Source organism: Balaenoptera acutorostrata, chromosome 15 (assembly GCF_949987535.1).
Source record: "Balaenoptera acutorostrata chromosome 15, mBalAcu1.1, whole genome shotgun sequence".
Lineage (NCBI taxonomy): Eukaryota > Metazoa > Chordata > Mammalia > Artiodactyla > Balaenopteridae > Balaenoptera > Balaenoptera acutorostrata.
In genome coordinates, this window is record NC_080078.1 from 76,285,862 (window position 1) to 76,302,995 (window position 17,134).

At 42.8% G+C, this 17,134-nt stretch overlaps 1 protein-coding gene across 20 annotated transcripts in view; it reads right to left on the minus strand.

The window, feature by feature from the left end:
* The window catches only part of ZMYND8 (zinc finger MYND-type containing 8), a 123,707-nt gene that overhangs the window by 65,289 nt on the left and 41,284 nt on the right, over positions 1-17,134 (minus strand). For 13 of the 20 annotated variants that reach the window (XM_057528724.1, XM_057528709.1, XM_057528713.1 and 10 more), the window contains 4 exons: positions 9,554-9,772; positions 5,595-5,708; positions 3,436-3,528; positions 2,228-2,315 (listed from right to left, as the gene is read on the minus strand). In XM_057528724.1, the coding sequence (XP_057384707.1) occupies positions 2,228-2,315; positions 3,436-3,528; positions 5,595-5,708; positions 9,554-9,772 (514 nt within the window). The remainder of the gene's footprint in view (positions 1-2,227; positions 2,316-3,435; positions 3,529-5,594; positions 5,709-9,553; positions 9,773-17,134) is intronic. The other 7 variants (XM_057528728.1, XM_057528718.1, XM_057528723.1 and 4 more) reach the window with 1 other exon arrangement.

The following is a 17,134-nucleotide window of genomic DNA, read 5'->3' on the forward strand; positions in this document are numbered from 1 at the left end:
CAACTCAAATAAAAAAAAGCACCATCCAGAAAGTGTGATAAAATGCTGCCATGGGGAAGTACAGTTACTGTGAGAGCCCTTAACAAGAGTACATAGTACGGTCTGGGTCACGAAGGAAGGCTCCTTAGAGGACTGAGAGGCTGAGACTGAAGGATAAGGAAAACTCATCAAAGCAAAGAGGGGAAGAGTGTTCCAGCAGGGGACAAGAAGAATAGAACAGGGCAGGACCCTGAAAGATCTACTTGGCCAGAAGGTAGACAGAGGATTGTGGGAGAGGGTAGGACAATGGGAAAGGTGCCCATCGAGGAGATTTTAATAGGAGCTCTCCTCCATTCTGTCCAGAAGGCTTAACCCACAAAAATGCAACTGACAAAACTTTAACCAGAATATAAAGAACTCCTAAAACTCAATAATAAAAAACAACCTGATTTTTGAAATGAGCAAAAGATGTGAATAGATGTTTCACCAACAAATGATATACAAATGACTAATAAGCACATGAAAAGATACTCAATACCATTAGTCATTAGAGACAGGCAAAACCACCATGACATAATATTTCATGCCTTCAAGAATAGGTAAAATTAAAAAGAGACAATACTAAGTGTTGACAATGACGTGGAGCAACAAAGATCCTCATATACACTGCTAGAAGGAATGTAAAATAATACAACCAATTTGCAAAACAGTTTGGTAAAATTTCTTATAAATTTAAATATAAACCTACTCAATGATCTAGCAATACCAGTCTTGGGTATTTATCCAAGAGAAACGAAAGCATGTGTCCACACAAAGACCTGTATAAGAATGTTCACACTGGCTTTATTCATAACAGCCAAAAACTGAAAACAATCCAAATATCCATCAACATCAACATCAACAAAGGGAATGGATGAATAAATTGTATGTTGATACAATATTGTTACCGGACTTCCCTGGTGGCGCAGTGGTTAAGAATATGCCTGCCAATGCAGGGGACACGGGTTTGAGCCCTGGTCCGGGAATATCCCACATGCCGCGGAGCAACTAAGCCCCTGCGTCACAACTACTGAGCCTGCGCTCTACAGACTGCGAGCCACAACTACTGAGCCCGCGTGCCACAACTACTGAAGGCCGCACGCCTAGAGTCCGTGCTCCACAACCAGAGAAGCCGCCACAATGAGAAGCCCACGCACCGCAACAAAGAGTAGTCCCTGCTCGCCACAACTAGAGGAAGCCCGCGTGCAGCAACGAAGACCCAACGCAGCCAAAAATAAATAAATAAAATAATTTATAAAAACTATATATTGATACCATTCAGTGATAAAAAGAAACAAACCACTGATAGACACAACATGAAAGAATCCCCAGGGCTTCCCTGGTGGCGCAGTGGTTAAGAATCTGCCTGCCAATGCAGGGGACAAGGATTCGAGCCCTGGTCCGGGAAGTTCCCACATGACGCAGAGCAACGAAGCCCGTGCGCCACAACTACTGAGCCTGCGAGCCCCAACTACGGAAGCCCGTGTGCCTAGAGCCCGTGCTCCGCAACAAGAGAAGCCACCACAATGAGAAGCCCGCGCACCGCAACGAGGAGTAGCCCCCGCTACAACTAGAGAAAGCCTGCGCGCAGCAACGAAGACCCACTGCAGTCAAAAATAAATAAGTAAAATAAAAAAATAAATTAAAAAAAAAAAAAAAAGAATCCCCAAAATATTACACTGTGTCAACGTAGCCTGGCATAAAAGAGGGCACTCTGACTCCACTAGTATGAAATTCTAGAATATGTAAAACTAATCTCTAGTTACAGAAAACAGAATAGTTCCTTTTCAGGAGGGTGGATTGACTGGAGAGGGGCAACTGGGAATATAATGTGGTGATAGAAATGTTCTAGGATCTTATTTGGGGTTGTAGTTACAGAGGTGGTTACACATTTGTCAAATTCATGGAATGTACCTATAAAATCTGTGCTTTTTATTTTATGTAATTATTCCTCCATTAAAATAAGGTTTTTTTAAAAGGACAGGTAAAAGCATCATACAGTCACAAGGCCCTGTGGACATCAGCTCATACCTTAAAATGCCATGTACTCACTGCCCCCTGTTCACACACGTCAGCAATCTATACACCAGTATTCTCAGCTATTGGCCCTGATGCATGAAAAAAGAGCCTGATTTTTTATGAAGGGCAGGAGAACGGGGCAACACACACAGCAATACTCTCATTCTTAAGAGTCATCTAATCCACTCACCCCCATTATAAATGATGCAGTTGTGCAAAATCCATTTTGCATCAGCCAGGAAGGCTTCTGTGCAGCCATACATTTTCTTTTTAGCGTTCTGGGAAGAAAAGCCACGGAAAATAATCACCAGTGAGTCTCTATAAGCCACAACCAGTAACACCTGCGTCCCCACATAATTTTCTTAGCAGTCATTTGCCAAATTAATTAATGCTTCTACTCATTTCCCAAGATGCTATTATAGTTGAGATCTATAACTCTATAAAAATGCATTCACTGAATTCACGACACTGACCTGAATTTTCTCATCTTAGAGCACTGTCATCTATCAAGCAGCTTCTTCCACCAAACCAGGATATTTTATATATTTACAAATTTATTATTAATTGTACAGCCTCACGTAAGCCTCACAATTGAAAACTCAAGGAAGCAGTCACTATCCCCATTTTACTGACAGGGAAACTAAGGTATGGTAATGTTAAAGGAACTAATCAAAGTTCCAAAGCTAATAATTTAGGAAGCTAGGATTCCAACCTTGTCTTTTTGGAATTCCTTCTTTTGTTTAATACCGTAAGGGTGTGTGCAATTTTCCAAAGCAGGCTGGATTTACTGTTTTGGGGATCATCAATGCATACAATATAAAGTAATGTTTTCTCCTCATCCATGCTTTTCTTTAACCATATTTTGGTGCCAGCAATTTGAAAATCAGCACCAGGATGACATACACAGTCTAAAATGTTACATGTGTAATTTTTCAGCATGGAATTTTAGTTTGAACCTTTAAAAACACTTTCAGGCATTAAAGAAATACCCTTATCAGTGAAATAAGTCAAGATCTAAGAAGGCACTTATTCACTGCTAACATGAAGATCTCCCAGACACTTAATTTTCTCTCCTTCCTTCCTGCTGCTCTTATTAGTACCTCCAAAAGAAAGGGAAGGGTAAGGCTCAAATCAACCAAATCACTAATTCTTAGAAGCTGTGACTTTCTCAGATAAAAAGCTAGAATCACCAGCAGAAGTATAATACTATTTGGAGCTAAGCAGTGGATTTCAACACCCATTGCAATCCTTGGGAAAATGTTACAGAAGAAGTTAGGGGAATGAGAGTTCTTCCATCCAAATAAAAATGGCACAGAACCATCTAACTCGAGATGGGGCACGGGAAGTGAGGGAGGATCTTTAATCATCTTGACAATTGGCTTTTTAATGGAAGCCAACCTTTTCCAATGTACAAAGGTCCATGGGATGGAAGATGTATTCCGCATAGTCGGGATGCTGTTCCAACGGAACGGGCTTCTGGAATGCATCTGTCTATAAAAGAAAAGATGCACATACACAAACCCATCACTGCTATGGAAGACCAAGCATTAATACCAGCAATGTACTTTAAAACCGAGACAACTTTCCAGAAAATACAGTTCTAAAACTTTCTACAAAATAGGCCCTTGAGAAGCTCCAAACTGGTTCACCTTCAAATTCTGCCTGGTTATCAATCATCATGGGTCCAGCTGTGTTCCAGTTTTGTCATTTGTTTTGTTTTCAGTACATACTCAAGTAACAGGTCCAGGCCTCTTCAATTAAGATGGACAAGAACACGCTATCAGTTACTTGAGACCTGAATTCTGAAGGAGGCTTATCTACACACTGAAAATGCCCATAATCAAAACTGACTGGGGGTGAAATTTGGCTACACCTAGAGATGACACACCAAATAAAGTTCCCCTGAAGTGCCAACAGATATCTTACACATGGGCGGAAATTTTAGTGAGGTTTTGCTCCTCCTTTGAGAAGCCAAATTACTTTCAAAGCAGAGACTGTGTAGGGACTTCCCTGGCAGTCCAGTGGTTAAGACTCTGTGCTTCCAGTGCAGGGGGCGCGCGTTCGATCCCTGGTCAGGGAACTAAGATCCCACAGGCCACGTGTCACAGCAAAAAAAAAAAAAAAAAAAAAAAAAAACCCAGAAACAAAACAAAGCAGGGACTGTGTAAAGGTTTTGTATCTTGATCCACTTTCTTATGGAGTAAGAATCAGTTCAAAATGCAAGGCCTGATTTGTTGATGGGTACTATTTATTTATCAATAAAAAAAAATCTAAAAGATTTCATTAAACACCAAATTATGCTCAAGCAAGGCATCTGAACGGATTACCATTTGCAGTCATCCAAGCTCTCTCTCATCCAGAATCAGTTTGGCCATTTTAAGTTAAAAAGATGCTTCCACAAAAATCAGCAACTTTCTGTTCTGATTTTGTAAACAAACAATTTACGTAAGAAATTAACACCTTTGATTTTTCTTTTTGGTTTATAATTCCACAGTGTTGACAAATCTACATGAATCAATTCTTCTTGTCAAAGTTTGTTTTTTTGCAAAACTTAGGCTATATACTTTTGCTTCCATTGACAGAGATTTTGTGAAAGAGACAGGTTCTCAATTTAGCAACCCCCAACTGGCATGCTCTGAATTTTTTTCATTGTGATATCAAATTTCAGAATATAATCTCAAAACTAAAGGTTCTACTTTTTTTAAAGAAATTAAACCACAATGGCTACTAAAAGCACTCAGAATCTACATTTCATACATTTATTTGACTTAGAAAGCAAACTCTGAAGAGTTTCACAAAGGGTCACCACTAGCCCATATGGTGCCTTTGTGTAACTCAGAAAAGAACCCTACCCAAGAACCCAAGTGTCGACAGGAAAAATGTCATAACATGTTGATTATCTTGTCATAACATATTATTTTTAAAAACAAGGTATTTTACTGCCGTCTTTCTGAAACCTGTCACAAAAAACTACAAAACCACCATCACAGCTACGGTGATATGACTGGGACTTCTGGGCGGGAAACCACGGAGAAGTACACCGCTTGCCAGCTGAGCATGGCAGGCCTGCTTTCGCATACAGATTGTCCTTAAAGGGCAAAGGCTGTACATCAAATCCCGTTTCAAAATTCTCACCCTTTACAGGAATCTCACTGGTTGAGTTTTACCTGAAGGTTCCACCATTAGGCCTTGATTACAAAGAAACTGGGTTGTACTCAGCTCTCTCATTGAAATGGAATTCTACTAACTCCTCCTTACCCGATGCGGTCTGAGGTTTCACTTCGCAACCACTCAGAATTTTAAATCCCCACCAGCTTTCTAATATATGTCATTTCCTGATTAAACTCCTTGGTCTCACAAAGTGCTCACTTTTGAGAATTAACTTAATGCCATTGTGCAATTTAATTTACAGGTATCTGAACCTGGGCACGCAAGACCCAAAGAGTAATAAGCACAGGTGTCTGAAAAGCTAAGGCAACTACAAGGAACAAAAATGTTAACAGAACAAAGGTCACTATTCTCATTCACACTTATAACAAGAGGAAGTGTCATCTTACCCCTGGCTGTTTCATTTTCTGAATGGCAAACTTGAGCAGGTAGGATAACTGTTCAATGGTGAGCATTGTCATGGCTTTACTCTGAGTCTCGATGCATTCTGCTACTGTAATCTTCTACAAATCAAAATCACACAAATATCCAGTTAGAAAAAAAAAAATTACGATCCCATGTACTCATTTCCCTTTCCTCCTAATTTTCCAGTAAGTTCACACGTAAAAAATAATTCCCATCTAAATGAGACCAGTTGTTTCGCTTGACGAGCACTCCAATCTACTTGACCTGGGTGCTGGATCAGTGGATAAAAATTAAGAAGCACACTGATCCATCGATTACCTCATTAAGAACTGTTTTTAGCTTATGTAGACAATATAATCTGAAAAAAGGGTGGGGTAGGCAAGGACCTGAAAAATCATCATTGCTATAACCTTGGTTTTCAAGAATAGGACATGAAAGGCCACTGATGGTTTCAGGGTAATCTCTTCACACAATGAATCAGCCACTTTCCTTGATCCTCTTAAGGTTCTGGGCTGTCTTTCAGGAAACTGACAAGGCATTAATTCAATGACATCACGGTTGGAAAGGGACAGTCTTCCCTGTAGAAAGAATCCAAGGGATGGTAATGAACTAATAATAAAAATGACTTCATTCTCCGTCACCACTGATGTGAACCCACTCAGGACATTCCGGCAAATTACCCACGGAGCAGTCTAGCTGTCTATCTCTGTGGGAAATAAATGTCACTTTGTAAGAGAAATTCCCGTCAAAGACATGTCTGACACCAGATTCTGCTACGTAAATCTGGTACTTGATCTAAGAGCTTCGGAATCCTTAGGTAGCAGCAACAACAAAAATAGTAAAATCAGATGCTATCAGGAAACACTCTTGAACCATCTGTGTAGGGAGAGCTGAGAAAAGTTTTCTCCAATTAATTTGGATTTCATTTCCATTTTTCAGATCTCCGGATCCTCCAAAAGGAACTTCCAGGCATGTCTGGTTGTTTGTTGAGAAAAAGGGCAACATAAGAGGTGCTCATAAGCTGAAATCAGTCTGTGACGCACGGATCTCACTGCTTAGCTACCAGGGCCAGAAATAGCTGGTCTTCCCAGTTGACCACCTCACCAATTCACCACTGGAAGAAATTCAGGACTCTAAATCTTAGACATAGAACACCTGTCTGTCTGAATTCCAGTTCATTTCCAGGTAACTATCCACACTCAATACTTGGGTCACCCGCTCAACTGTCATTCACCTCTTCTCCCCCAGCCCTGGCCACGTCCTCCTGGTTGGCAATGGCCAGTTCCCACAATACAGACTGAAAGTACCAAACAAACATTTTTGAGCCTTTCCTGTGTGGGGCCTGGTGGTCCAATCCTGACCAATGAGGCCAAGGGCATGTCAGCGGGAGGCTGATGGGCAAAGTCTTCTTTTTTTTTTTTTTAATTAGCACCTTTAATTATTATTTTATTTATTTTTTATTTTTATTTTTTTGGCTGTGTTGGGTCTTCGTTTCTGTGCAAGGGCTTCCTCTAGTTGCGGCAAGCGGGGGCCACTCTTCATTGCGGTGCGCGGGCTTCTCACTATCGTGGCCTCTCTTGTTGCAGAGCACAGGCTCCAGGTGCGCAGGCTCAGTAGTTGTGGCTCACGGGCCTAGCTGCTCCGTGGCACGTGGGATCTTCCCAGACCAGGGCTCGAACCCGTGTCCCCTGCATTAGCAGGAAGATTCTCAACCACTGCACCACCAGGGAAGCCCCAAGTCTTCTGCTTGATAAAAACGGGCAAAGTCTTCTGCTTGATAAAAACGGATTGAGAAGAGACACTCCTCTCAGAGGGATTGTTATCTAGTCACACGTGATAAAACCCAGCAGCCACCTTACGGCCATGAGGGACACACTGCCTCATCAATGAAATGCAAAGAGTCTGGCTCTGAACAAACGCTGGCCTAGCCCTGCCTCTGGGTTCTTTCTACACACGATAATAAATCTCTCTGGTTTCAGCTGCCTTTCATCAAGATCTATTATTTACAGCAAAAGCATCCTATCTGAGCCACTATCTTCTCTGCAAAATTATTAAACAATTGGGAAGGGAAGGTCAAGACAAAAGAAAATAAATGAAGGTTCCAGTTCCCACATTAAATGCAGGATAAGGTCAGGCTCTGAACAGGAGGGCATTGCTGAGCAATCTGTCTGTCTATAGGAACCCAAAGAAAACCAGTGACCACCTTTTGCAATTTTAGGGGCAGAACACCATTAAAATGTCATCATCATACTGACCTGGCCTCTACTTTCTTTCCACAGATTTCTTTTGCTCCATCCACTACACAAAAGCAGTACTACTGACACTGTCCTAAAGCTTGCTTTTTTCTCCACTATCGATAGCTGGGAGAGCTTTCCAATTCCTACACAGAAAGCATCCTCGGGTTTGAGATCTAATGCCAATATACCTTTGAATCCAGGTGACATTCCATATTAAAGGATTTTGTAGATGACATTATTTGGGTTTTTTTTAAATAAATCTATCTATCTATTTATTTATTTATGGCTGTGTTGGGTCTTCGTTGCTACGCGCGGGCTTTCTCTAATTGCGGTTAGTGAGGGCTACTCTTCGTTGTGGTGCGCGGGCTTCTCATTGCGGTAGCTTCTCTTGTTGTGGAGCACAGACTCTAGGCGCGCAGGCTTCTGTAGTTGTGCCTCGCGGGCTCTAGAGCGCAGGCTCAGTAGCTGTGGCGCACGGGCTTAGCTGCTCCGCGGCATGTGGGATCTTCCTGGACCAGGGCTCGAATGCGCGTCCCCTGCATTGGCAGGCGGATTCTTAACCACTGCGCCACCAGGGAAGCTCTGTTTTTGTTTTTAATTTGTTTTTGTTTTTGTTTTCTAGATGACATTCCTATTTTCAGCATTTTGAAAAAGCATCATAGTTGGAAGTTGCTGAGACTAGAAGACACCTCAGAAAAGTGGAAACCATGATAACTGTTTTCATGAAGAGCGTTCAGGCTTTGCTACAAATGAAATATGCACGTTCCCTTCACTATGCCGTGTGCTTCTCCCTTGGGTTCTGTACCTGCAGCCCCCTCAGCCTGGAAGGCCATCTCCCATGGCCCCACGGCTCACTCCTTCCCTTCTTCAAGTCCTTCCTAAATCTTAAGAGGACTTCCTGGACCTCGTCATTTAAAATGGAAACAGTCTGCACCCCCCTCACTCCCTATTCCTCACTTTCAATTCGTTTTCTCTAGAACATTCTTCTTCTAACACACGGTATACAACTTTATTGTGGTTTTTGTCCTTTTCTCCTGAAAAGAATGGGATTCAGGCCTCTTTTTGTTCACTATTGAACCCCTAGTACCTCATAGGCACGGGAGAAACAGTTGTTGCGTGAATAAAAGCATCAGATGGCAACCACGTGGGACATACAACCAACACTCGTCTTCCCAGCTTGGCTATTGCCGATAATTCAATGATGCAGCAGGAGACAACATCCAAGAAGGAAGAAAACAGCTGGGGATCTTTTCAAAACATACAAAGTGTCAGAAGTTTATAACTTCTGGAATGTTCATTACAGGAGAATCAGAGAAGGCTGCAGATCTCAAAGTGATCCAAAGACCCATGAAGAATCAAAATCAATATTCAGTGCAGGGGACCTTCCTGGCGGTCCAGTGGTTAAGACTCCAGACTCCCATTGCCGGGGGCGCGGGTTCAATCCCTGCTAGGGGAACTAAGATCCCACAAGCCACGCAGTGCAGCCAAAAAAAAAAAAAATCAGTGCAATTGTCTTTCCAAGAGCTGAAGTGCTAAGGCCGTTGTCTATGTTGGTCCAAAAAAGGGGGTGACCAGGATAGAGCAGATGGAAGGCAAGAAACTTCTCTTTTCTTTGTGTTTAGATTATTTGAAAATTTTGAAATAAAAGGAAGAAATGAAAGGAGAGGAAACGAGGCAGACAATGCATTCATTCAGCAGGAACTAACCTCACATTCAGGACAAAACCAGTCCCCCTCTGGTTCCGATGTCAGTCTCAGACACTTAGCGTGATAAACCCGGGGACAGAGCTCACAGCAAAGGACTTGGCCTTCCCGGTGACAAACCCAGCAGTAGAAATCATTTCGTCCATCCTGCGGTACAACATCAACAGGGTCTGTGGTGAGTGGCTGCTTCATATAGTAAAACGGACCATGTCTTAGTTCTGACTGAAATGTAGGCAAGAAAGACAGGTTTGGTTTCAAAACAAATGTGCATTCTCAAAAGGAATTTGAACAAATACATCAATAACAACAGAAGAAAATTAGAGCATTTCACACATTCATTAAAAAGCTATCTTGGGTTACTCTACTTAATACAGAGTTTGCGGGTCATTAGATACTAAGATTTATTTTTCTTTCTTGTATTTTAAGAGGCCATGGATTGAAAAGCTGGTGTCTAAGAGTTAACAGGCAGCCCTAGCAGGACAGCACAATGGTTACAACCCAGGCACACCTGGGTTCAAATTTAGCTCTACCAGCTGCATGACCCAGGGCAAGTCTCTTAACCCCTCAGCTTCAATTTTCTCATCTGTAAAATGGAGATGATAATAACTAACATCACTGAATTGTGGCTGGAATTAAATGGGATCGTATAATGTGTGCATTTAACACAGCGCCGCCATTACAAATATTGTTAATACGGTTAAAAGTCCAACATATGGAAGTCTAAACGTACAAAGCCAAGAAAAGTATGGCAATTTGCCCTGGGAGTCTTTCAACAACAGGCTTTTGGAGAATAGATCCATTGGAAATGAGTCACCAAAAATGATCATTCATTTTTTTAAGTCTACCCCCAATGCATAAAGTACTTAATAGCCAACAAGAGGCTTTCCTAAAACCATGATTCTCCAACATGGTTAAGTCCTGGTGTTCGCAGAGAAGCCACATCTCCTACTGAGAACGAACGAAGAATGGCAGAAAGATGAGACAGGGGGGTGGCCAATTCACGGCCAAAATAGCAAGAGAAATGGTCCCCTAGTGATACCTTATAGAATCCAGCAGAGCCACCCTCCGAACTCGCACAACCTCTCAGAAGAAACTCGTTAGGAAAATGCCTACTGGAAACCAATACGAAATCCTGTTTAGCAAGTATGAGAAAGTCTGGCGGTAAGTGTCAAAATGACCTGGTAACGGGCTGTGTGACCTTGAGAAAGCTACTCAACCCACTTTAGCCTTGATTCCATGGACAACAGCTTAGCCACAACCACAGGGCCTACCTCTGAATAAACCTCCTTGTATGACAAGCTTTTTCCTGTCTTTCAGTAAAACATTACAGTTTCCTCCATAAAGATCTCATATACTGGTTAGGGGCTGCATAATTCTTGTTGCTGCTGTGAATAGGACCTTTTCCAATTACAGTTTCTAAATAAGTTATCGTTGCTATATAGAAGCGCTGTTAGATTTTTAATACTGACCTCATATATAAACACTTTTGGTAGTTTATTGATTAAAAATCTTACCGTCTCTAAGTAACATTAGTTTTGTCTGTCCGTGTGTAATATTTTTACATCACTTTTCTGTTTTCCTTATTTTACTGACTAGGACCCCCAGGATAACAGGGAAGAGTGACCAAGATTGCAGGCACCCGTCTCGCTCCTGGTTTTTATTATGAAGTTTTAATGTTCTCAAAATGCCTGCTACTTCCACCTTCCTTGATAAAGAGCCTTACAGACGCTTATTTAGCAGATCTTTGTGAACCAATCCTTCTAAGCCTCCCGACTCTCATTTCTACTAAGAAAACAGCTACGACTTATAAGGGCAATTGCACAATTCTTGAGCCTGGTTACTGCCCTGTTTCAGTTCAACATTTAAAATAGAGCGCTCTCCTTGGTTTCCAGAGAATTAACATCATCGTTACGCTATTCCTTCCACGTTACGTTTTTCAACATACTGTCACACACATCATCTTCATTTTGTCCTCACCATCACCCAGAGAGGTACTCAGGGGAGATACCACTTAGTCTTACTAGACAGATGAGAAAACTAGGTTAAAAAGACTTATCTGACTCCCAAGCCCAGAGCAAGGACTCCCACCCAGGTCTCTGAGCACTTTCTCTCGTCCCTGTGCCCCACAAAAGATGATGCTGGATGCAGAAGAGATTCTGATGATTAAGTGACCCCTCACAGAACATTCTCTGAAATCCAAAATAACTTCTGCTTAAACAAACTTATGGTTACCAGGGGGTAAGGGGCGGAGGGCGATAAATTGGGAGATTGGGATTGACATATACACACTACTACTATATATAAAATAGATAACTAATAAGGACCTACCGTACAGCACAGGGAACTCTCTACTCAATACTCCGTAATGGCCTATATGGGAAAAGAATCTAAAAAAGAGTGGATATATGTATATGCAGAACTGATTCACTTTGCTGTACACCTGAAACTAACACAACATTGTAAATCAACTATACTCCAATAAAACTTTTTTTAAAATAATAATAACTTCTGCTTAATGCAAAAAGCTGGAGAGGAAAAAAAAAATCTGAAAATTCGGAAGACAGCTAGAAACAGAATAGAGGGGACATAAAAAGATAACAGCATCTAGAGCAAGGAGTTCTCAATTCATATGACATCTTGGGCCAGAAAATTCTTTGTTGCAGGGAGCTGTCCTGTACACTGTAGGACGTGTAGCATCATCCTTGGCTAGATGCCGGTGGCAGCCCCCCTACCCCCCATGCACAAAATTATGACAACCAAAAATGTCTCCAGACATTGCCCAATGGCCCTGGGCGGGGGCAAAACTGCCTTCAGTTGACAGCCATCCATGTAGAGGATCTGCTGTCTGCCTAGGAAAATGGTTGTTTGAGTTTCTATGGGGGAGAATGTTAAGGGGGGCAAGGGGGAGGGGGAGGAACGCCCATTGAAAGATAAACTGTACATATCAAGCAAGCAGAACTATTTCTAACCTGAGTGGGGTCTTCCAGGATGCTTTGTGGCTTTTGCAAGATAGCTGTAAGCTGTATTTCAGGGCCCAACTTCCTTTCAGTAAGTTAATAATAGGATAGGAAGAGTCATTAAGACCTAAATGAAACTAGAAGAATCGAATATGACAGCTCAGCTCCCTAGCCGGCAACCTAAGTCTTTTCCATCTAATAGAAGCCGGGGCATTGCCACTTGAGAAGCTTCCCCCGCCCTCTGTCCCTGCCCCTTACCCTCACCTGGCCAGGGGTGGGCGTTCCTGGGAGGACCATGAGGAGGGAGGGCCAGGTTGTCCCTTACTCTTTTCAGGAGTTTCATCCTTTCCCGAACAGCAGCTGTTGCTGAGAACTAGCTGCCTGGTAATCGCCTTGTCAATCAGATACCTGCCTTCTCTACTGCTTGTGTTTCCAGCTCCGTAAAAATAATCTGATAACAAATACGGAACATTTAAAAAAGGAAAGGCAAATCCTTTCAGGTAGAATGAGTTTATGATTTTTCTCCCTCACATGCACAAGGTGCGTTCCCAGCCTGCTAGTAAGGCAAGCAGGTTACAACCCGTGTTGCTATGAGATTAACTGCAGGCTGTGAGCACACATGTTCACATTCCCTGCTTCTTCCACAGGCCGGCTTAACGAGAAATAGACAGGCTTGTTCGTTCACTTCTGGAACACCTCAGTCTACACCAGGAGCCAGCAAACTTTCCCTATAAAAGGATTCTATAAAGATAGTAAGTAAACAGTTGAAGCTTTGCAGGTCGTGTGGTCTCTACTGCAATGACTCAACTCTTGTCAAAGGAGAGCAGAACCGACTGCAGATGAGATGTCACTGAGTGGACGTGGCTTTGTTCCAGTAAACTTTATTTACAGAAACAGGCTCTGGGCCGCACCTGGTCTGCGAAAACCAGAGGATGGGTGCTGGGGCTGTGTGTGAGCACAGGGTACATGTCTGGGGCACCAGGGGCTGGGGGGAGAGGACCACAGACTCAAATTCCTTCTGGGGCCACATAGGGAACACAGATGAATGAATACAGTCCTAGTTCTGGCCTGCATTCTCCTGCATTTGATAAAAGCACAAGGACTGCAAAATAAAGAAAGACTGCTTAGCCCTGGAGTGTGAGGATGGTGCTGGCACTCAGCCTCAGTGCTGGCGAGATGGCGGGAAGGGCAGAGCACGTGCCCGGCTTCAGGGCTCTCAGCTCCAGTGATCAAGGCCCCCAGGCAGACACACACCACGGGGCTGCCTGGCCTCAGGGAAAAGCAGGCAATCCTGCTGTCTGTCCCCTGACCTGTCTCAGCTGTTAATACACTGCCCCCACCCAACAAGGAACTCCTGTGAAATGTCCCAGTTTTTAAGACAATGCATAGGCCCAGCAAAATAAGTCCTGGCCCACCTCTTTATAGTACGTATACCCCTGCACTCAGAGGAGGCAAGAGGGGCCCTGTCATTTCTGTGCCGTACTCAATCAAAGGTACACCTAAGGCCATTTTGCACAAATCCGTTAGCAGATTATTGTTCGATCCTTTAATGAGAAAGAAAAGGAAAGAAAAGAAGTAAAGAAAAGAGGGATAGAAGGAGGGAGGGGAGGGGAGGGGAGGGGGAACCTCCCAAAAGGACTCAAACTCAAAATGTCCCAAGAACTACAAATGAGATTGGTATTTTACAGTAAAGGGCCAATGTCACTTGGGACAAGGTATTTCTTGCCGCATCTACCGTAGGACATTTAGCAACCTGACCCTCCTCCACACAATGCCAGAAGCACCCTTCCAGGCTTTGGGATGTCCCCCACAGGCAGTCCTAAGAAAAAAGCACCTATATGTTTTCAAACCTTTCCTAAGAGGTAAAATCACTAGACAAAAAGGCTGTAAAAAATTAATTATAGGACTTCCCTGGTGGCGCAGTGGTTAAGAATCCGCCTGCCAATGCAGGGGACACAGGTTCAAGCCCTGGTCCGGGAAGATCCCACGTGCCGCGGAGCAACTAAGCCTGTGCACCACAACTACTGAGCCCACATGCCACAACTACTGAAGCCCGCGTGCCTAGAGCAACAAGAGAAGCCACCGCAATGAGAAGCCCGCGCACCGCAACTTAAGAGTAGCCCCCGCTCGCTGCAACTAGAGAAAGCCCGCGCGTAGCAACGAAGACCCAACACAGCCAAAAATAAATAATTTTTAAAAAAAATTAATTATAAACCTCAGAATACTCTTTCCTCTAAAAATAAAGTGTGTTCTAAACCTCTTCTTAAAATTCCCCTAAAAGTAATGAATTCCCAATATATGAAAAATGGGTGAAACCTTAAATCAACGGACAAAGGATTCATCTCCAAAATATATAAACAGCTCATGCAGCTCAACATCAAAAAAACAAACAACCCAATCCAAAAATGGGCAGAAGATCTAAATAGACATTTCTCCAAAGAAGAGATACAGATGGCCAGGAAGCACATGAAAAGCTGCTCAACATCACTAATTATTAGAGAAATGCAAATCAAAACTACAGTGAGGTATCACCTCACACCAGTTAGAAAGGGCATCATCAGAAAATCTACAAACAACAAATGCTGGAGAGGGTGTGGAGAAAAGGGAACCCTCTTGCACTGTTGGTGGGAATGTAAATTGATACAGCCACTATGGAGAACAGTATGGAGGTTCCTTAAAAAACTAAAAACAGAATTACCAGATGACCCAGCAATCCCACTACTGGGCATATACCCAGAGAAACCCATAATTCAAAAAGACACAGGCACCCCAATGTTCATTGCAGCACTATTTACAATAGCCAGGTCATGCAAGCAACCTAAATGCCCATCGACAGACGAATGGATAAAGAAGATGTGGTACATATATATACAATGGAATACTACTCACCCATAAAAAGGAACGAAATTGAGTCATTTGTAGAGACATGGATAGATCTAGAGACTGTTACACAGAGTGAAGTTAAGTCAGAAAGAGAAAAACAAATGTCGTATATTAACGCATATATGTGGAACGTAGAAAAATGGTACAGATGAATGAGTTTGCAGGGCAGAAACAGAGACACGGATGTAGAGAACAAACATGGACACCAAGGGGGGAAAGCGGCGGGGGATGGGGGTGGTGGTGTGATGAATTGGGCGATTGGGATTGACATGTATACACTGATGTGTATAAAATGCATGACTACTAAGAACCTGCTGTATTAAAAAATAAAAAAAGTTATTCAAGTCATCCAATGATGGAATGACCCAGTTGTTGATTGTATGACTAATTTGACCAATAACAGAGTGATGTGAGTTTAAAAAAAAAACCCGTATCTCCACTTCATAATAAAACGTCTCTACCAAAAATGGAAAAATACGGGGGGTTGGGGGGGGTGGTGGTAATTACGCTAGAATGGCTTTCTTTTTATTTTTTTTTTATTTTTTTTTTTTTTTTTTTTTGATTTTCTTATTTATTTATTTATTTATTTATTTTTGGCTGTGTTGAGTCTTCGGTTCGTGCGAGGGCTTTCTCCAGTTGCGGCAAGCGGGGGCCACTCTTCATCGCGGTGCGGGGACCGCCCTTCATCGCGGTGCGCGGGCCTTTCTCTATCGCGGCCCCTCCCGTCGCGGGGCACAGGCTCCAGACGCGCAGGCTCAGCAATTGTGGCTCACGGGCCCAGCTGCTCCGTGGCATGTGGGATCTTCCCAGACCAGGGCTCGAACCCGTGTCCCCTGCATTAGCAGGCAGATTCTCAACCACTGCGCCACCAGGGAAGCCCGGCTTTCTTTTTAGAGTAAAGAAAAACAAGAAGGGGGTGGAGACTCTTGATGTATACCAAAAATCAAAAGAACGTGAACGCCTAAGACCAGAGGCAGAAGGAATAAGCAAAGCTGGCAGGGTATGCCACATAAGGGAGGGGTGGGGAGTGCGGAAAACTAGAGCACACAGGCCCCATGTCTATAGAGCAGGCTCTACTCAGCTCCTGCTATTGCTGGATTTTTCTGAGTTTTTATAGGAACCCAGAAATACAAGTTGTTATTTGAAATCTCATGATCTTCAAATGTTGGTGACTAACAGAAATTATGTTGGTAAAACCCGGCATATGCAGACGTACATTTTGCTTTTAATTCCATAATTTTTTTCAATTCTATAATCTAAAAGAGGAAAGAAAAGGGAAAGGGAAGAGAAGAAAAGAAAAACATGCCCAGAAGAATTTTTTTTAAAGATTTCAGTTTCTCTTAGGAAAACAGACTGTGCTTGAGGGAGGGTGCCCCCTTCTATGCAAACACTACAAGCTGGAATGAATTATGGGGTCAAGGGTCAGGAATTTCTTTTCTTTACAGTTAAAGGCTATTTCTCTTTTGCCAACTCCTGGCCATTCAGCCCCAGGGAGTTTTAGATGTGAAAAACAAAAACCTACAATCAACCTTAGAATGTTTCTAGTCCAAACCCTATTTTGCAAGGTAACTGAAGCTCGGAAATGGGAAAGCAACTGACAAGGTCCCACAGTGAGTTTCCCAGATGCAGCGGGACAGGAAAGAGTCAGGTCTCCAGGTCTGGAGCCCTTCCCTCCAGAGCCATGGCTCCGTTAACTTCTATCAGTACTGCAGATAGGAGAATCATCTTCAGAAGCATAACTGTG